This window comes from Neolamprologus multifasciatus, unplaced genomic scaffold (assembly GCF_963576455.1).
Source record: "Neolamprologus multifasciatus unplaced genomic scaffold, fNeoMul1.2 chr03_unloc_1, whole genome shotgun sequence".
In the NCBI taxonomy this organism is placed as follows: domain Eukaryota; kingdom Metazoa; phylum Chordata; class Actinopteri; order Cichliformes; family Cichlidae; genus Neolamprologus; species Neolamprologus multifasciatus.
In genome coordinates, this window is record NW_028181971.1 from 90,996 (window position 1) to 111,844 (window position 20,849).

The 20,849-nt window shown below is 47.5% G+C and overlaps 2 protein-coding genes across 13 annotated transcripts in view; one reads left to right on the top strand and one right to left on the bottom strand.

The window, feature by feature from the left end:
• Positions 1 to 7,487, bottom strand: part of LOC146490498 (protein NLRC3-like) — a 50,608-nt gene extending 43,121 nt beyond the window's left edge. For 2 of the 12 annotated variants that reach the window (XR_014872721.1, XR_014872720.1), the window contains exon 1: positions 3,533 to 7,468. The gene's annotated coding sequence lies outside the window, so the exon portion shown is untranslated. Of the gene's footprint in view, positions 1 to 3,532 lie in introns of all 12 variants that reach the window. The other 10 variants (XM_085153144.1, XM_085153140.1, XR_014872717.1 and 7 more) reach the window with 9 other exon arrangements.
• Positions 7,488 to 13,525: 6,038 nt separating this feature from the next.
• The window catches only part of LOC146490499 (ankyrin-2-like), a 147,978-nt gene continuing 140,654 nt past the window's right edge, over positions 13,526 to 20,849 (top strand). Inside the window, exon 1 of the mRNA XM_085153126.1 lies at positions 13,526 to 14,104. Coding sequence (XP_085009252.1) covers positions 14,018 to 14,104 — 87 coding nt within the window. The 5' untranslated portion in view covers positions 13,526 to 14,017. The remainder of the gene's footprint in view (positions 14,105 to 20,849) is intronic.

Consider the following 20,849-nt stretch of genomic DNA (forward strand, 5'->3'; position numbering starts at 1 on the left):
AAAGCTGCCAGTAGGTCCGACATCGTGTCAGGAAGTGATCCACACTTTAAGTCAGCTCTCTCTGTGGAACAGCAAAGTAGGAAACAACAGCAGGTGTCCATAAAGCATCAAAGTCAAACTAAAGTCTATTTAGTTCAATTCAATCTGATTTATATGGCACCAAATTACAAGAGTCACAAAAAAACTCCCTTTAACAGGAAGAAACTTCCAGCAGAGCCAGGCTCAGGGAGGGGCACTGACCTATTGATTGTGAGGGGAGGGAGACAGAAACTTAGAATAACTAATGGTTAAATGGTGAGAGGTATGTCAACACATAGATAGTAAAAAGTGAGTGAAGAAGAAGAAGTGTTCAATGGGGTGGTGTGGCTGTGGTTAAGTAGGAAGCTCATCTATTAGATGAAACATTTGTGGTTTAATATGAGAATGCTCCAGTCTGCATGTTAAATATCCTGTCGCAAGATAACCTCAAGTTTCTGTCACGCATCAGTCAGAGCATGAATCTGTGTGAATGTTCGATGGAGCACCAGTAGAAAAAGTGAATGAAGAAAGGTTTATAAAGTGCTTTGAATGCTTCAGGAAAGTGCTGTTTAAGAAATAGTCCCTTTGCAGTTTACCCCATGAGCCTCGGATTATTACAGCATACTTAAGGTAGTTTCAGGGTCGATTCATTTGATTTCTCACATCAGATTAAACTGTTTGCTGACCTTTATTGGTAAGTTTATTTTCCAAGTATCAAAAACACCGGTGTTAAAGTTTCTCCTGAAATAAGGAAAGACAAATTGAGAAGTCAGGACTCCACCTGAAGCAGGACAGGTGAGAGGGGCTCAACTCTGCATGTGTTTTGATATGCTTGTTTAAAAATCTGCGTCTGACTGCTCAGACTGAGTCAGAGTAAAGTTCACATGCTGACGTGTGGAGACATGAAACCTTGTTGTAGCTGCAGGTGTGAACACACTGATCCCAGATCAGCTCTGCTGTATTTGTAACATGAACATTTCTGCTGCAAAGCTTCAAATGTTCAGCATGTTTCTCTGTTTCCAGTCTATAGATCCAGTCACACTTTCTACCTTCACCTGTGCAGGAAAGACTGAGAGCAGAGCTGAAACCAAGCGTCCAATCAGGGAGCAGCATCAACACCTGAGCTTCATTCAGACTCTGTTATTGAAGATGTTGTTGGTACAAAGTTCATCTGCTGCTCACATGAATCCATGAAAGATTTATTTTACTGAATGTTTCTTCAAAGCTCATTTCAACCTGTTGAAGTCATGAATGAAAGTGCAGACTGAGAGTGGATCACATGATGTTTAAGGTGTGTCATGTGACATGTTCAGTATTGTCACACATGTCTAGATTGTCCCTGATATCATAACTGCTCAAACACTGATGATTATATTTGAAGAATTATTACTGATGGCAGCAAAGTTTGAATGGAGCTCTCTGTCTGTGCTGATTTGTCGCCCTCTGGAGGTCAAAGCACAAACTGCATGATGTCACTTTAACCACCACAGAGACAGGAAGTGTTTTTATGACTGAAACACTGAAATGATGCTAACGGCTGTCGTTAGGCTCACTGACAGCAGTGCTGATGTGTTCATGTCAAACACTGGCTCAGGTCAGACTCCTTCATCCTTCTCCAACGTGAGGCCGCCCTCAGACCCACAGGAGCTCTGACCTTTGACCTCCTGACCCTAACCATTTTAGTCTTGTTGCATCTTTAAATGCAAATCCATCCAAACTGTATATTTTTAATTAATTAACAATAAAGCTCAACGCTACACCAGCTTCTAGCTTTGATTGACACAAACTTAAAAATCAGCCTAATTCTGAGGACTCGCTGCATGACACTCACGTCTTTGTCATTGTTGATTCTTAGCTCACAAACAGTTCTTATAAGGACTAACTAGTGCTGACAGTTTAGCTCTTCATAAAGTTACAGGAGGATAAAATAAACATGAGATCGTTGAAATAATCCTGTCTGATAACACGTGAGAACAATAAACGCTGTAACACAAACTGAACAGTAACGACACTCATCTCTCACGTCTGCACTAAACTAAAACGTCACGACTTCCACATCTAGTTGGTTTTAATGGAGGCGGAGTCTCCCTGCCCAGTGCGCGCTCAGGATAATTAACATGTCATAACACAGGAAGTGAGCGCATGTAAATCAGAAAGTGTCAGGTTGCCTAGCAACCATGACACTAGGTCTTGAAACGCACTGAGGGAAATGAAGTGAAAGATCTTCGTTCTAACTGACAGGTTTCACTGACACTCAGAGACCTGCAACAACATGAAAACATCACTGTAACACTCAAAACTGCAATCATATGAAATCATAAGTGAAGGACTGTGATGATGTTGTGTTGTGGAGAGTCTGCTGAGTCCAACCTCTAAGAATTACCAGTCTGGACTTTAATGATGGAACAAAATTCAGACATCAAAGTTTCTCACATTACAGAATCAGATGAACAGACATGAAGGGATGTTTGTGGTTTTATGCACAGAGTCAGAGGTGTTCCTCGTGATGTTTGGTGATGGAAACAGTCTCATCGACGTTTCCATCACCAAACTAGAGAAACTAGTAGCTGCATGCAGCAGAGTTTAGCACAGCTGATCTCTGTGACGCATCAACAGGAACAACATGTTGTTAAACAGGACTGTACAAAGACTCAGAGTCTGACTCACACCTGAACAATGAGGCTGTGCAGCATCGTCCTGTCACACCTGCCCTGCAGCTAAACCACTCGTATCAGTTTGAGTTTCTGTCTCCACCCATAGGAATGCATCGATGCACACTTCCTCATGTGTGACAGTGTCACAGTGTGTGTGTGTGCCAACATGAACCAGCTTATCATCAGCTCCTTCATGAATAACTCAGACTGACAGAGTAATGAACAGAGCACAGAGTGAAGCCTCTGCTCTGATCCATCAAGCAGGATTCACATAGTAACATGTTTTTCCTTTCAACACTTCATTGTGTTTCACTTGAAACAGATTAAAAAGTGTTTGATTGTGCGCTTCACACAGTCCTGAGTCACAGAGGTTTAAATGTGCTTGATTCTGAGAGGCTTTACTCCTGCATTAACATCAAGTATATGTAGGATTTAAACCGCAGTGAAAACATCCTTAAATATTGATGGTGTGTGTGAGAGTCTGTATTTACTTCTGATTATCTCTGTTTGCAGCGACCCTGAACTGAGCTGGAGCAGCTTCATGTTGTTTTGACGTCACTCAGTAAAACCTGAATGTCGGCTTCTGAAGAACAAACTGGTTTCATCTGTTTCCAGTTAAAGGGACGATCATTGTTCCACCAGTGATGTTGGAGCCAAAGTTTCATTCAGATCATTTTAAACTGTTTATCAAAGACAAATGTTTGAGTGCAGAGTTACTGACTGATAACCAGAGTGGATTCAGCCAATCATCAAATCATCTCATTTCTTTTATTTTATGTAAATACAAACGTCTCACTTCCTGATCTGCTCATAAAGTTCCTAAAGACAAACTGTTAAAGGAGGAAACAAAGCAAACTTACAGTTTCTTCACACACCAACAACAAGCTCCACAGCTGCACACTAAACACGGACACACAGGTGATTCCTGGAAGGAGGCGGGGCTTCACCTGAAGCAGGACAGGTGGAGACTTGATAAGAATTTTCCCCTTACAGGGAGGAGGCTGATCTTCAGATGAGTTCCTGTTAAATGTGACGAAACAAAGTTAAAAGTGGACTCAGTCTTGTCTGATTTCACTCTGTTTTTCACTGAGCAGGTTGAAGTTTTATTAATGAAAATCAGCAGAGCTTGGTACTGATGGAAGAACCTCCTCTAATCGCTGTCATTCAGAGTGATCCAACCTGTTTGTGAATGCAGCTCACAGACTCTCTACAGCTGTTCGTTTTTTTAATGTTTGTCAACATCTACAAAGATTTTAGTTTTATATTATAATCATGTAAAACACTATTCTCACCGAGAAAAAGCAAAGATTGAATGTCACAGCTCAAAGTCTGACTTTTCCTACTAAAATAAAACGTGTGAGTGACGTGTCAGTAGAATTGAGCCAACTGGTTGTCTTCATTTTCAGTCCTGATGAGCTCAAATGTTTAAGATCATCAGTTTAAAAAAGCATAAGGCCGTGGATCCTTAAGGTTTTTATGGTTTGAGTTTACAGTGAGAGGTGTTTATAATGATGTTGGCTGTTTTCCAGTTGAACAATCTTCCAGGGAAGTTTAAACTAGAACAACGAGTCACTGCCTGCAGCAGAGTTTCAGTTGGCAGCATTCCTGATCTTTGTGGAGCAGCAACAACATGTTGTTAACAGAGCTGTATAAAGACTGACTCACCTCACCAGGCTCTCTTTATTCACATCATACACAACATTTACTTCATTACAAGCTGTGTTGGTCAAGTTACTGAAAATAAGTACTCAGTTACTAATTACTGATTACTTCTCCAAGGAAGTAATCCCATGTCTTTACTGATTACTTATTTTCAAAAGTAATTGGTTACTTTACTCTTTAAAAAACATGACTTGAATACGTAATAAAGTAGAAAGTAGACGTTTCAGCCCGAGACTTTGATTTTTTCTGCATAATCCATCATATAGAAATGAATCAAATTAAAAAGCCTTTCTTTTAATTGTTTTATTGTTTTTAATCTTTTTATTTTATGCAGAAAGAAAAGAAGAAAAAGAACTTTGTGCTGAGAACAAGTGAAAAAGTTGAACTTGTAGCTGAAAAGGGGTCAAGGAGCTGAAATGTTTACTGAAAAGAGCTGAAAAACAGAAAATTGTGCTGAAAAAAGGGAAAAAGCTGAAAACTCTGCTAAAACAGCAGTCGAGGCTGATATTTTTCAGCTACTCATCTCACTGAGTCACTGGTTCTCACATAACTGAAAAAAGGTGAAAAAGCTAAAAATTCTGATTAAAAACAGCAGAAGAGGCTGAGATTTGTGCTGATAAGAGGTGAAAACACTGAACTCTGTGGTGAAAAGAGGCAGAACAACCTGGTTCTGCTCAATTTCAGTCCACCAATCGGAGGTACTGCTTCTGTCTGCTTCATCAGGCTGTGTACTTGTATGTATTTCTGCCATGGAGTGTTAACAAGAATCTGAGGTCCATATTAGAAAAGCTGCTAAAATCATAAAACTGCAGAATTGTAATAAATGATCAATATGAATTACTGGTCTGTGATAGTGTATTAATTTGTAGGGAAAAAAACATGTTGAACAAGGTGGAATTGAACCCAGGGAGCACATGTGGATACGCTAGCATCCATTCACAGGCTAACACAGCTAAGAAATCATTAGCAGCTCCTACAAGCACATTTCCAACAAAACATCGTATCCTGACTGGTTTGATAACTCAGACACCGGACTGTGAACCACAATTCACTTTGCAAATAAACCAGATTCACCAGGATCTTCTTCACAGAATAAACTCTGTGGTTCAACACGTTACTGGACAGAAACTTTGACAACAGCTTTGTGCATCTACAAAACAAAATCAGTGCTCAAAACCTCGTTTCATGGAGCTAAATAAACACAGGCTCTATATACAGAGAAACTCACCCTGCTCCATGCAGACAGATGAGCATGAGCAGCACTACGGTGCATTCACGGGACATGGGGAAACTCACTGCTCTACAAAAAGTAACATTTAAAATAAAACACCATAGCAATAAAATAACCAGAGATTACACTCTCCCTCTCTGAACAGCATGAGTCTCTTCATGCATCGTTGACCAACGTGGACGTGGTGGAGTAACAGTTTTGGAGAATGCAACAGCTGAGGTTTGAGAAAAGGAGCTAATAGCCGAGGTCAGTGACAGTAAAGGAGGTAAAGGGCTGTGACGTCATCACGTACGCTGCGTCCTCTGTGGGCTCTGAGTGAACTCACAAAGTACAAACTACAAGTACACAAACACGAACGTAGCTCAGAGTGGCGGACACACTCGGCCTCGTTGGTCCAGCTGTGAGTCCGTTACCGTGAACTATGGAGCGGCAGATTTGTGCTGAACTAAGCTGCACACAGCTGATGTTAGCCAGGAAAACATTACACACTGACTTTAATGGAGAGACCGGAAATACAAACACACACAGTTTGTTGTGTGAAGAAATCAAACATGAGCTGAACAAACAGTAAAGTTCCTAAAGACAAACTGTTAAAGGAGGAAACAAAGCAAACTTACAGTTTCTTCACACACCAACAACAAGCTCCACTCCACACCTGGACACTAAACACGGACACACAGGTGAGCTGCTTCCTGGAAGGAGGCGGGGCTCCACCTGAAACTCAGCACAGGTGGGAGGGGCTCAGCTCTGTGTGTGCTGATGTGTTAACTTTAAAAATCTGCGTCTGACTGCTCAGACTGAGTCAGAGTAAAGTTCACATGCTGACGTGTGGAGACATGAAACCTTGTTGTAGCTGCAGGTGTGAACACACTGATCCCAGATCAGCTCTGCTGTATTTGTAACATGAACATTTCTGCTGCAAAGCTTCAAATGTTCAGCATGTTTCTCTGTTTCCAGTCTATAGATCCAGTCACACTTTCTACCTTCACCTGTGCAGGAAAGACTGAGAGCAGAGCTGAAACCAAGCGTCCAATCAGTGAGCAGCATCAACACCTGAGCTTCATTCAGACTCTGTTATTGAAGATGTTGTTGGTACAAAGTTCATCTGCTGCTCACATGAATCCATGAAAGATTTATTTCACTGAATGTTTCTTCAAAGCTCATTTCAACCTGTTGAAGTCATGAATGAAAGTGCAGACTGAGAGTGGATCACATGATGTTTAAGGTGTGTCATGTGACATGTTCAGTATTGTCACACATGTCTAGATTGTCCCTGATATCATAACTGCTCAAACACTGATGATTATATTTGAAGAATTATTACTGATGGCAGCAAAGTTTGAATGGAGCTCTCTGTCTGTGCTGATTTGTCGCCCTCTGGAGGTCAAAGCACAAACTGCATGATGTCACTGTAACCACCACAGTGACAGGAAGTGTTTTTATGACTGAAACACTGAAATGATGCTAACGGCTGTCGTTAGGCTTACTGACAGCAGTGCTGATGTGTCCATGTCAAACACTGGCTCAGGTCAGACTCCTTCATCCTTCTCCAACGTGAGGCCGCCCTCAGACCCACAGGAGCTCTGACCTTTGACCTCCTGACTCTAACCATTTTAGTCTTGTTGCATCTTTAAATGCAAATCCATCCAAACTGTAGCCGAGCAAAAGAAGCTGGAAGTTGTTCTATGAATGATGTTGTTGAAGGAGCTTGGAAAGAAAAGCATCTGGACTTCTTTAAGTCGCTTGAAGAGGGACTTGGACGTCTTAATGCCCAGGGGCGGATCTAGAGAAATTTTCTTAGAGTGGCAAAATCAAAGCCTTTTTTCCCCCAAACACATATGCAGGTGGTTACATATGGTTAAATGATTCAAATGCAGTAAGTATACACGTTTTTCATATAAATATAGTCTATAACTTAATTATTGTGTGTAGCCCACATGATTACACACTTTAGTTACATAAAACATGTGAGTTTGTTATGTACTGTATAGTCTGTATAATAAATAAATATGTAGCCCAATAAGTATAAACTCCAGAAAGCTACACAACATGGGGCGCTTCATTTACAAACACAAGTCTAACTTAAGTTTCACTGTTTTTTGTTAGAAAACAATCACATTGTTACAGCTTAAATTACACAAAATGTCAGAAATCTGCACTGTCATGAACAAAAATTTAAACCTAATTTTTCATGATTTGTTGGATTCACCCTCTGAGGTCTGAAATACAACCGGACATTTTTGACTCCTTTTGAGTTTACGTTTGTATTTCACCCTCAGATTGTTTCATTTTATTTTTTTCTCCGTTGCCTTGTTTGGTATCTTTTCATCTCAACTGACTTTAGTTGTTTTTTCACTGACATACTGCATTACTATTACTATTAATATAACTATTACTGATCTGAAATCACACAAAGAACATCCACCCACCTGTGTAAAATCCGAAATTCCCATGGTGTTGTTCAAAATGTGCTCTGGCACAATCATGAGCAACGCTTGCTACTGAAAACAAGAAGAAAGCCGGTCCTGCTGTGGGCTGAACCATTTGTAACTGGTGCAGGGGGGGAACACTATCCAATATATTCAGTTTTAGCATTTATATTCACTGCTGACTGTAACTACGTTCAAACTGTTAATACTATCTTATTTTGATAAACAACACTGTCATATGCAAAACTGGGGTGGCACTTGGGGTGGCAAGGGATCATTTTAGAGTGGCACTTGCCACCCCATGCCACCCTTCTAGATCTGCCCCTGCTGATGAAGCCAACAGGTTCGCTTCATTTGCAAAAAGCAGATATGAGTTTCTGAGGCCACAGTCTTCTGTGGCAGAAGGGGAATCAGGGGAAGGAGGAGTCCACCACCCACCAGAAACAGGTCTGAGCTCTCACTGCAGTTGTAAAGGGGCTACACAGCCCACATGAGGCTTCTGTCAGACTGTCACTAACACCGAGAAACAACCGTGTACAATCATGGGCACATACACCAATCAACCTAACCCCATTAACTGCATGTCTTTGGACTGTGGGAGTCAGAGAACCCAGAGAGAACACAGACATGGGGAGAGCATGCAAACAGGTTTGCTGGGATTGAGAATATGTGATGGTGGGGGCAGGGTTGGTTACTGGGGTTTATCCTGATCTCCTGTGGAACTGTGCTCCTTTGAATCCACAGCACTAACCTGGCACATACACATAAAATGCATCATTGCTATAGAGCACAGCAGGACTCGTTATGGGTGGTGGGGGCAGACTGGTGTTGAGGAGTCCTATTGCAGTGACATTGGCTCCCCTGCTTCACTCACTGCCCCACTAATGCAACTCACTAATCCCTCTGTCCCCTTTAGGTGGGGCTGACAAAATAAAATACAATATAGGCTGCACGACTGGTGGGTGGGGGCTGTGCTGTCACCCCCCTGGGTCTGCTCCTCTGTGATCCTCAGTGGGCCAGTATGCCTCTCCTGGTAGCTCCATGGGGGATGGTGTGGTGGGTTGGTGGGTGCCATGGCGACTATGTGCGGACTTCACATTTTTGTCTGCTGTGACAGCTCCTTGATCTGGGCGGGGCCAGCGGGGTGTGGGGGCTGGGTCCTTTGTGGGGCTTTGGACGGGGTTGCCTGAATATTGTCAGGCAGCTGGGTGCTCGATCCTTTCTTCCTTTGCATTTGTGGTTTGGTGCCATAAATGCACAAAAAGAGCCACCTCGACGGGACAACACTCAGCGGTTCCACAGCATTTCTTTATCCTGTCTTCCTACTCTCACCCCAACCAATCACAGCAGATGGCCCCGCCCCTCCCTGAGCCTGGTTCTGCTGGAGGTTTCTTCCTGTTAAAAGGGAGTTTTTCCTTCCCACTGTCACCAAAGTGCTTGTTCATAGGTCATATGATTGTTGGGTTTTTCTCTGTATGTATTATTGTAGGGTCACCTTACAATATAAAGCACCTTGAGATGACTGTTGTTGTGATTTGGTGCTGTGTAAATAAAACTGAATTGCATTGAATTAAGAAACAACTCTTAGATTCCTCACATGATTCTCCTGTATTCCTACTGGACGCCAAGGTAATATAATATGGAAGTGTGTCACAGTGCCTGGTGGTCACATTTTACCCATAAACTGTCAACTAGGGATGCAACGATACCAATTTTTACAAAACTACAACAGAAATTACATGCCACCCTATGATTAATGAAATAAGTTAGTATTGGTTAACTGTTACGAGTATGAGTACACACACATTTTACAGTATCGGCCCCGATACCTGATACCAGTATCGGTATCGGTGCATCCCTACTGTCAACCTGACCGTACTGTGGCTAAGTCCAAAGACTAGTTAAAGATTAAAGCTTTTTTAGGGGGTTAAATTTGACATAAATAAAGAAACAATAACATTAAAGTCGATTCTTTTGATCACTGTAGTTCTACTTTGAGGATATGATGTGTAAAAACCCTCAGTTGTGGCTGGTGGATCTCACATTCCTGGTCTTTGTAATTCCAGTTCAATGAAGCCTCATTTTCCCAACTGTTCTAATGTCCATGCTGTGGCATTTTCCCATCATTTGTATTTCCTGTTAATGAATTTTTAATATGGTCTGGGAAATTACTATATATGAGTAACTTCCTGTTGTATTGGAGCTTAAGCAATGGCCATTGTCACTGAAATAAAATCCAAGTTGTAACGTTGTAACGTTTTTACTTAATGATGCTTTATGATATTTGTATCTGACCTAATACCACAATACAAATATAGCAGTGTATCCACACAGCAGTGTTTCTACCCAGAGGCCACCGAGGTCCTTCTTTACTAATGCTGAGGGTTTTCTCCCAGCTGTGATAGCCTTTGACAGGTAAACTGAGTCATTCCAGCCCAGTGCAAAAATAACCTCCCTGTCTGCTCTTAACTTCACGCATCGATGCTAAAACATTGCATAGGCCTCGCAAACCGTGCAATCCTTAGATTAACTGAACCTGCAGACTGTGATCCTGTAGCTGTCGAGGAGAGGGCTTGATGCCGTCCATCTTCTGCTCAATTAACAACGCCTGCAACCTTTTGAGCCTTGGTCCTGCTACAGTCACAAATATAACATCTTCACTCTTTATTTCATCCACTACACTGCTGTCATTTTTCTGTTACGGCCCTACAAGGTCACTGAATCCCCCTCAAACACACAGGACAAGTACAAGTTTTCAAAGCGGTGTTCTGATCTGCTTCGAGTTTTCATCATTTTAGCCAGCCCCTCCGATCTTCTCCAGGGAAACACTACAAAGAAAGAGTTCAGTCTGAATAAAACATCTAGTGCATGTCACACGATGCAGCATCCACAGCAGTATACACTGCAAACAGCAGAAGCCTTCGGTCCAGCAGTGATGATCTCCTGCTTTTGGTTCAGATCACCTTTCTCCTGAAAATCTGAGCTGGGCTTGACAAACCCTCAGCTTCTAGTGTATTTGCCATCTCCTGAGCTCTCATTGTTACCATGTCACATTCTTCTCCAATCCATGGTTTTCCTGGTGGGCAACATTACTCTACCACGACTGCAAACAGTGGACAGTCGTAGGTAGTCCTGCAGGACGCCTGTCTCGAGCCAAGGCTACTTGGAACATCTCTCCATGGAGGAACAATGAAGACATCAACTATAAATCTTTGGGTCTTGTGCTCCAACAGCTTTGTTTGAATGCCTGAAGGTGGCGACGTCTCTCCCAGAGCTCCAGCTCAGTGACATCTATGTGTCTTGTATACCTCAGCTGACGCTGCTGCCAGGATGAAAGCTGTCAAACCGAGCACAGCTACATGTTTCACCTGGATGGGTAACTGATGTGTTTGAGGTGAGAACAAGAAACTGGTCGTTGTTAAAGGAAAGGCAAGCGCACATAACCAGCTTAGATGACCTTCCACGTGTAAATCTTACAACGTGTTGACTTGGACATGAACAGTGTAGGACCAGAAAAGTCCCAGCAGCGTTAATTTGTCACATTAATGTAAAAGTATTTTTCTGATGTTGGGTTAATCATTCCTACAGTTTAAACGTCACTGATGTTCACACGTGGCAGCCATACTCTACAGCTTCTGATTACTGAATCCAGTTTTGGCTACGTTAAACTCAAAGACGTTCAAAGGGTGGCTGGACAGCTACGGACTGCAGTACTGTTTGGCACCAGTAGCAAAGTATGTGGAGTTGTAGACATGTAACTTTTTACTAGCATGTTGTTTACTATGTTTCAGATCTATGGCACTAAATGGGGGATTGACCACGTTTTTGACCTTGACTGGACTTACTGGGTCCAGTAAAGATATCATAGCCAAAGGTGGCTCTGCTTCCAGTTCTGCTTATAGGAAGATCTCTGAAAGTTGGGTGTAATCCTCTCCTGACTTTGGATCACTCTCTTAGATCTAAACCTCCAGCTCTGGACTTGCCATCCTCAAACACAGGCATGTGTGAACAGCCCACTCCTCCTTTGGTCAGTGGCACGCACTGCCCGTTCTTTTAGACGATGTGTGTTCAGCATCTGGCCAGAGTGGAATCAACTGGGGCTATTTCTAAACTGGCGTCACCATTGATTGTGGTGGTGGCAGCAGCTCATTCTGCTGGCTCTGTGTAACAGGGTCATAAATCACATTGTTATAATTACCCAAAAATGTGTCCTAAACCCCCAAACTGTTCCTTTTATACCTGACTTTTAGGACCTCCAAGCCTGTAGTTATGTTCATTATCAGTTAGAGCCCCTCCTCATTCTTTTCTTCTTCTTCTTTGGTGCAACCCTATAAATACAGTGTACCCCTTTTGCCTCTCCCCTTTTCTACAATTCCGCTGTGGCAGAGGTGCGTGTCATTTCTTTCCAACACCTTAAAACACACATATAATTCATATTTAGCCACCTGGATGTTTCTGATTGTGATTTTAGTTCAATTATTGTCATTATTAAGCCTGTTTTTGTTAGATGTTACAAGTGTGTATGTAGTATGTGTGTATCATAAATGTGTTTCAGGCGCCATAAATGCTAGCATGAATATATACTCCTTGCTAGCTTGGAAGTTGTGGTGGGTTGAGCTAACCCTCTTCCCCACTGTTTGTATTTGGTCGTAGGAGCTGGAGTGGGCAAATTATTTACTTGGAGGTCTTTCTTTCTTTTACCTTTTTTATCAGACACAACGCAGAATCACAATCGCAGAATGTTGTTTGGAGGCATTTTGGTTCAGTGAGAGACACGAGGTCACGCAACAAGCTGCTCAAATGAGCAGTGGAAGCCGCTGCCCTCTGCTCGTCAGCCGGGAAACCTGGATCTCCCTTGTTGTGTTAACAGACCTCTCTGCACTGAATCATATCTGTTATTAACCTCTGTCTCTCTTCCACAGCATGTCTTTATCCTGTCTTCCTTCTCTCACCCCAACCAATCACAGCAGATGGCGCCGCCCCTCCCTGAGCCTTGTTCTGCCGGAGGTTTCTTCCTGTTAAAAGGGAGTTTTTCCTTCCCACTGTCGCCAAAGTGCTGCTCATAGGGGGTCATATGATTGTTGGGTTTTTCTCTGTATCTATGAAGCGCCTTGAGGTGACTTTTGTTGTGATTTGGCGCTATATAAATAAAATTGAATTGTCAGGGTCAAAGTTCAGAGGTAAGTTTGTTCAGCAAATGAATGACAATAAATCATACATGTTAGCTGATTCACAGGTTAACAGCCTGGAGGAACAGGGCTGTGTCATTCCTGTGATGTGATTCAGCTATATTTCAGCCACTCAAACAAAACAACATTATATTAAAACAGAGTGCAGGTCTCATCCAACCATATTTAAATATGTGCCGACTGAATCAGTACGTTTCATGTAGAAATATCTGTGGCAACCTTTTGTTGCAGCAATGATCTCAAAACACGGGAGGGGGGGCTAAGATGAATGTCTGCTGTGAGGACAGAGGGTGTGCATGTGCTCAAGTCACGTGACACGTCATTTACGCAACATTTGGTGGATTTAAAAGTTACAGTGAAATAAAATCATGTTATGGATCGCACTCAGTATATTATGGCGACATGCTGAGATTCTGTCTGTCGAGCCGAAGTGCCAAAAGCTCTAAAATGAACTATTAGGCTGGAGTGTGCTGCCACAGCACAGAGCAGTCACAGAGTCCTGCAGGCGGAACAGGAGTGATCGTGTTAGCCAGCCTACAAAACAAAAAGACATGAAGTGAAAAGGAGAGCAGAGTGTGGCAGGAGAAGACAGACTGTATGTGCAAGAGCGAGCGAGACCCGGGACAACGTCATCCGCCTCGCCTGGACTAGTCCGCCGGCCGGAGGAGGGACAGTGGCTGCACTGTGCAGCCGGAGAGTCCCTTTGATCGCACAGGAAACGAGCGACGCAGCCGGTCCACCGTCAACTGCGCCAGGCAGCGTACTGCGAGCTGGAGGACACCGAGGAAAGTCACACTAGGAGCGGTGCTTAGTGAGAGGTGATGTCGGGGGGACATGGCTTCTTCTCCGGTCACCCCAGCATCGCTTGAAGGAGAAACACCTTCACCCACCGGGAACGAGGAGCCCGCGACCACCCGACAGGTACGACACCCCTCCGAGACCCTCTGCGCGCCCGGTAACGTTGTAACGTTATACCGAAGTTCATGCGCAAACACACCAGTTTAAGATGGACCCGAGAATCAGCAAGGACACACGGGAGCATTGGTGTCTGACTCAGCACAAACGGCTCGACGTGCATGTAGTGATTCGTGTTTGATCATCACGGAATAATTATTTAAAATAAGCACGCAGATAAACACTGGTGGGTGGAAAAGTTCGTGTTTTGGTGAAATGAGTCCCGCCTAGTCCGGTCGACACCTCGTTCAGCCCAAGTCTGACAGACATTTGCAAACATCTGAGTCACCCTGAGACGCCAGTGCGCGTCCTTCTGATCCAAAGTGACACGCTGTTTACACGCAGGAGCAGTTTAACACATGCAGGTTGTGCCAGAGTGGGCGTTTCCTTCAGTGTGACACCAAACGTGTAAATCAGTGCTGGGAGCGGTGGGTTTGTTTTGCAAATGTTGGACCTGATCAGTCTTAATCTGACAAACTGTAGTTTATGTTTCTAATTCAGCCCCATGAAAGACAACAGCGTGTTCTTCTGTCACATGTTATTGACACGCACATATATAGTCCCTGTGTGGGATGTTAAAGGTGAGTTTGTTCAGGGCATGATCATACTGAGGCCATTTCACCAGCTGCAAGTGTTAGTGTAGTTACTATGACAGCACTGATGCCCTAATGAGTGCACATGGCTGGTAGACAGGAATGAAAAGTCAATGCTATGTATAGCATGAACTACTTGGTGTCTAAGGGTGCAGAGAGTGTGAGCAGAAAATATCTGAGGTGGATATTTCAGTACTTGGAGAGTTGTGCAGAGACATTAGGATCTTAAACTATTGTCTGTATCTGGCAAAGCGAGAATCTGAGCCTTGTGTACAAACTGTTTGTTCTGGCAGGAATATGAAACTACTGTGTACAGCATGCTTATTAAGATGGCCCAGGACCAGGTCAGGATGGGAGTGTTACATCAAGAAGGTTCATCTTTAATCGTTGGGTTTCTGTGTGAGTTTTCTCCCTGTGCCCATGTGACCTCTCCCCACAGTATCTGTGTTTGTGTTTAGTGTTTAAAGTGTTTAAAGTACAGCACTAGATGGGTGAATGTGACTTGTTGTAAAGCACTTTGAGTTGTTGTCTATATAAAGTCTAAATGGAAATCCACTTATGTGCAGAGGACCAGAAGATTCAGCGAAATAAAGAGTTCTTTGCTCAAACAATGAATTGTGCGATAAAATAGTTATTTTATTTATTCAATACAAAAGTAATTTATTATTTAGTAATTTAATTGAAAATAAAAAAAATAAATCAGTATTTCAAAATAAATTATTATAACATTAATAAATAATTCAAATCAGAAAAGAAATAAAATCTCAATAAAAAGCTCACATCACAAATCCTTTTCCTGTGTCATCTCATGTCCAACAGGCCGAGTGTAAACAAAGAGGCTAATTTGCATTGCTCCGGGATTTTGGTAATTTATCCATTTCGTGGATGGAGTCAGAAACACAACGGCACCACGAAAGGGGAACAACCGGTAGGAACGTCGCACAGCAAACGTGGACCGCCCTCCCACACCGGCGTGTCCTCCAACACGAGGCCCGTCTACATGGAACGTGTTGGAACGGGCCTCGTGTTGGAACGTGTTGGAACGGGCCTCATGTTGGAACGGGCCTCGTGTTGGAACGGACCTCGTTAACAAAGACAGCGTGTCTTTGTCTCGTTCATGCAGACGGGCCTCGTGTTGGAACGGGCCTCGTGTTGGAACGGGCCTCGTGTTGGAACGTGTTGGGACGGGCCTCGTGTTGGGACAGGCCTCGTGTTGGGACGTGTTGGAACGGGCCTCGTGTTGGGACGGGCCTCGTGTTGGAACGTGTTGGAACGGGCCTCGTGTTGGAACGGGTTGGAACGGGCCTCGTGTTGGAACGGGCCTCGTGTTGGAACGTGTTGGAACTGGCCTCGTGTTGGAACGGGCCTCGTGTTGGAACGTGTTGGAACGGGCCTCGTGTTGGGACGGGCCTCGTGTTGGGACGTGTTGGAACGGGCCTCGTGTTGGGACGGGCCTCGTGTTGGGATGGGCCTCGTGTTGGAACGGGCTTCTTGTTGGAATGTGTTGGAACGGGCCTCGTGTTGGGACGGGCCTCGTGTTGGAACGGGCTTCTTGTTGGAATGTGTTGGGACGGGCCTCGTGTTGGAACGGGCCTCGTGTTGGAACGTGTTGGAACGGGCCTCGTGTTGGGACGGGCCTCGTGTTGGGACGTGTTGGAACGGGCCTTGTGTTGGGACGGGCCTCGTGTTGGGACGGGCCTCGTGTTGGGACGTGTTGGAACGGGCCTTGTGTTGGGACGGGCCTCGTGTTGGGACGGGCCTCGTGTTGGAACGGGCTTCTTGTTGGAATGTGTTGGAACGGGCCTCGTGTTGGGACGGGCCTCGTGTTGGAACGGGCTTCTTGTTGGAATGTGTTGGGACGGGCCTCGTGTTGGAACGGGCCTCATGTTGGAACGTGTTGGAACGGGCCTCGTGTTGGAACGGGCCTCATGTTGGAACGTGTTGGAACGGGCCTCATGTTGGAACGTGTTGGAACGGGCCTCGTGTTGGGACGGGCCTCGAGTTGGGATGTGTTGGAACGGGCCTCATGTTGGGACGGGCCTCGTGTTGGAACGTGTTGGGACGGGCCTCGTGTTGGGACGTGTTGGAACGGGCCTCGTGTTGGGACGGGCCTCGTGTTGGAACGTGTTGGAACGGGCCTCGTGTTGGAACGGGTTGGAACGGGCCTCGTGTTGGAACGGGCCTCGTGTTGGAACGGGCCTCGTGTTGGAACGTGTTGGAACGGGCCTCGTGTTGGAACGGGCCTCGTGTTGGAATGGGCCTCGTGTTGGAACGTGTTGGAACAGGCCTCATGTTGGAACGGGCCTCGTGTTGGGATGTGCCTCGTGTTGGAACGGGCTTCTTGTTGGAATGTGTTGGAACGGGCCTCGTGTTGGGACGGGCCTCGTGTTGGAACGGGCCTCGTGTTGGAACATGTTCGAACGGGCCTCGTGTTGGGACGGGCCTCGTGTTGGGACGTGTTGGGACGGGCCTCGTGTTGGGACGGGCCTCGTGTTGGGACGGGCCTCGTGTTGGAACGGGCTTCTTGTTGGAATGTGTTGGAACGGGCCTCGTGTTGGGACGGGCCTCGTGTTGGGACGGGCCTCGTGTTGGAACGGGCCTCATGTTGGAACGTGTTGGAACGGGCCTCGTGTTGGAACGGACCTCGTTAACAAAGACAGCGTGTCTTTGTCTCGTTCATGCAGACGGGCCTCGTGTTGGAACGGGCCTCGTGTTGGAACGTGTTGGGACGGGCCTCGTGTTGGGACGGGCCTCGTGTTGGGACGTGTTGGAACGGGCCTCGTGTTGGGACGGGCCTCGTGTTGGAACGTGTTGGAACGGGCCTCGTGTTGGAACGGGTTGGAACGGGCCTCGTGTTGGAACGGGCCTCGTGTTGGAACGTGTTGGAACGGGCCTCGTGTTGGAACGTGTTGGAACGGGCCTCGTGTTGGGACGGGCCTCGTGTTGGGACGTGTTGGAACGGGCCTCGTGTTGGGACGGGCCTCGTGTTGGGATGGGCCTCGTGTTGGAACGGGCTTCTTGTTGGAATGTGTTGGAACGGGCCTCGTGTTGGGACGAGCCTCGTGTTGGAACGGGCTTCTTGTTGGAATGTGTTGGAACGGGCCTCGTGTTGGGACGGGCCTCGTGTTGGAACGGGCCTCGTGTTGGAACGTGTTGGAACGGGCCTCGTGTTGGGACGGGCCTCGTGTTGGGACGTGTTGGAACGGGCCTTGTGTTGGGACGGGCCTCGTGTTGGGACGGGCCTCGTGTTGGGACGTGTTGGAACGGGCCTCGTGTTGGGACGGGCCTCGTGTTGGGACGGGCCTCGTGTTGGAACGGGCTTCTTGTTGGAATGTGTTGGAACGGGCCTCGTGTTGGGACGGGCCTCGTGTTGGAACGGGCTTCTTGTTGGAATGTGTTGGGACGGGCCTCGTGTTGGAACGGGCCTCATGTTGGAACGTGTTGGAACGGGCCTCGTGTTGGAACGGGCCTCATGTTGGAACGTGTTGGAACGGGCCTCATGTTGGAACGTGTTGGAACGGGCCTCGTGTTGGGACGGGCCTCGAGTTGGGACGTGTTGGAACGGGCCTCGTGTTGGAACGGGTTGGAACGGGCCTCGTGTTGGAACGGGCCTCGTGTTGGAACGTGTTGGAACGGGCCTCGTGTTGGAACGTGTTGGAACGGGCCTCGTGTTGGGACGGGCCTCGTGTTGGGACGTGTTGGAACGGGCCTCGTGTTGGGACGGGCCTCGTGTTGGGATGGGCCTCGTGTTGGAACGGGCTTCTTGTTGGAATGTGTTGGAACGGGCCTCGTGTTGGGACGGGCCTCGTGTTGGAACGGGCTTCTTGTTGGAATGCGTTGGAACGGGCCTCGTGTTGGGACGGGCCTCGTGTTGGAACGGGCCTCGTGTTGGAACGTGTTGGAACGGGCCTCGTGTTGGGACGGGCCTCGTGTTGGGACGTGTTGGAACGGGCCTTGTGTTGGGACGGGCCTCGTGTTGGGACGGGCCTCGTGTTGGGACGTGTTGGAACGGGCCTCGTGTTGGGACGGGCCTCGTGTTGGGACGGGCCTCGTGTTGGAACGGGCTTCTTGTTGGAATGTGTTGGAACGGGCCTCGTGTTGGGACGGGCCTCGTGTTGGAACGGGCTTCTTGTTGGAATGTGTTGGGACGGGCCTCGTGTTGGAACGGGCCTCATGTTGGAACGTGTTGGAACGGGCCTCGTGTTGGAACGGGCCTCATGTTGGAACGTGTTGGAACGGGCCTCATGTTGGAACGTGTTGGAACGGGCCTCGTGTTGGGACGGGCCTCGAGTTGGGACGTGTTGGAACGGGCCTCATGTTGGGACGGGCCTCGTGTTGGAACGTGTTGGAACGGGCCTTGTGTTGGGACGTGTTGGAACGGGCCTCGTGTTGGAACGGGCCTCGTGTTGGAACGTGTTGGAACGGGCCTCGTGTTGGAACATGTTGGAACGGGCCTCGTGTTGGAACGGGCCTCGTGTTGGAATGGGCCTCGTGTTGGAACGTGTTGGAACGGGCCTCGTGTTGGAACGGGCCTCGTGTTGGAACGTGTTGGAACGGGCCTCGTGTTGGAACGGGCCTCGTGTTGGAATGGGCCTCGTGTTGGAACGTGTTGGAACAGGCCTCATGTTGGAACGGGCCTCGTGTTGGGATGTGCCTCGTGTTGGAACGGGCTTCTTGTTGGAATGTGTTGGGACGGGCCTCGTGTTGGAACGGGCCTCGTGTTGGAACATGTTGGAACGGGCCTCGTGTTGGGACGGGCCTCGTGTTGGGACGTGTTGGAACGGGCCTCGTGTTGGGACGGGCCTCGTGTTGGGACGGGCCTCGTGTTGGAACGGGCTTCTTGTTGGAATGTGTTGGAACGGGCCTCGTGTTGGGACGGGCCTCGTGTTGGGACGGGCCTCGTGTTGGAACGGGCCTCATGTTGGAACGTGTTGGAACGGGCCTCGTGTTGGAACGGGCCTCATGTTGGAACGTGTTGGAACGGGCCTCGTGTTGGAACGGGCCTCGTGTTGGAACGTGTTGGAACGGGCCTCGTGTTGGGACGGGCCTCGTGTTGGGACGGGACTCGTGTTGGGACGGGACTCGTGTTGGAACGGGCTTCTTGTTGGAACGTGTTGGAACGGGCCTCGTGTTGGGACGGGCCTCGTGTTGGAACGTGTTGGGACGGGCCTCGTGTTGGAACGTGTTGGAACGGGCCTCGTGTTGGAACGGGCCTCGTGTTGGAACGTGTTGGAACGTGTTGGAACGGGCCTCGTGTTGGAACGGGCCTCATGTTGGAACGTGTTGGAACGGGCCTCGTGTTGGAACGGGCCTCGTGTTGGGACGGGCCTCGTGTTGGGACGGGCCTCGTGTTGGAACGGGCTTCTTGTTGGAATGTGTTGGAACGGGCCTCGTGTTGGGACGGGCCTCGTGTTGGGACGGGCCTCGTGTTGGAACGGGCCTCATGTTGGAACGTGTTGGAACGGGCCTCGTGTTGGAACGGGCCTCATGTTGGAACGTGTTGGAACGGGCCTCGTGTTGGAACGGGCCTCGTGTTGGAACGTGTTGGAACGGGCCTCGTGTTGGGACGGGCCTCGTGTTGGGACGGGACTCGTGTTGGGACGGGACTCGTGTTGGAACGGGCTTCTTGTTGGAACGTGTTGAAACGGGCCTCGTGTTGGGACGGGCCTCGTGTTGGAACGTGTTGGGACGGGCCTCGTGTTGGAACGTGTTGGAACGGGCCTCGTGTTGGAACGGGCCTCGTGTTGGAACGTGTTGGAACGGGCCTCGTGTTGGAACGGGCCTCGTGTTGGAACGTGTTGGAACGGGCCTCGTGTTGGAACGGGCCTCCTGTTGGAACGTGTTGGAACGGGCCTCGTGTTGGGACGGGCCTCGTGTTGGGACGGGCCTCGTGTTGGAACGTGTTGGGACGGGCCTCGTGTTGGGACGGGCCTCGTGTTGGGACGGGCCTCGTGTTGGAACGTGTTGGGACGGGCCTCGTGTTGGAACGGGCTTCTTGTTGGAACGTGTTGGGACGGGCCTCGTGTTGGGACGGGCCTCGTGTTGGAACGTGTTGGAACGGGCCTCGTGTTGGAACGGGCCTCGTGTTGGAACGGGCCTCGTGTTGGAACGGGCCTCAT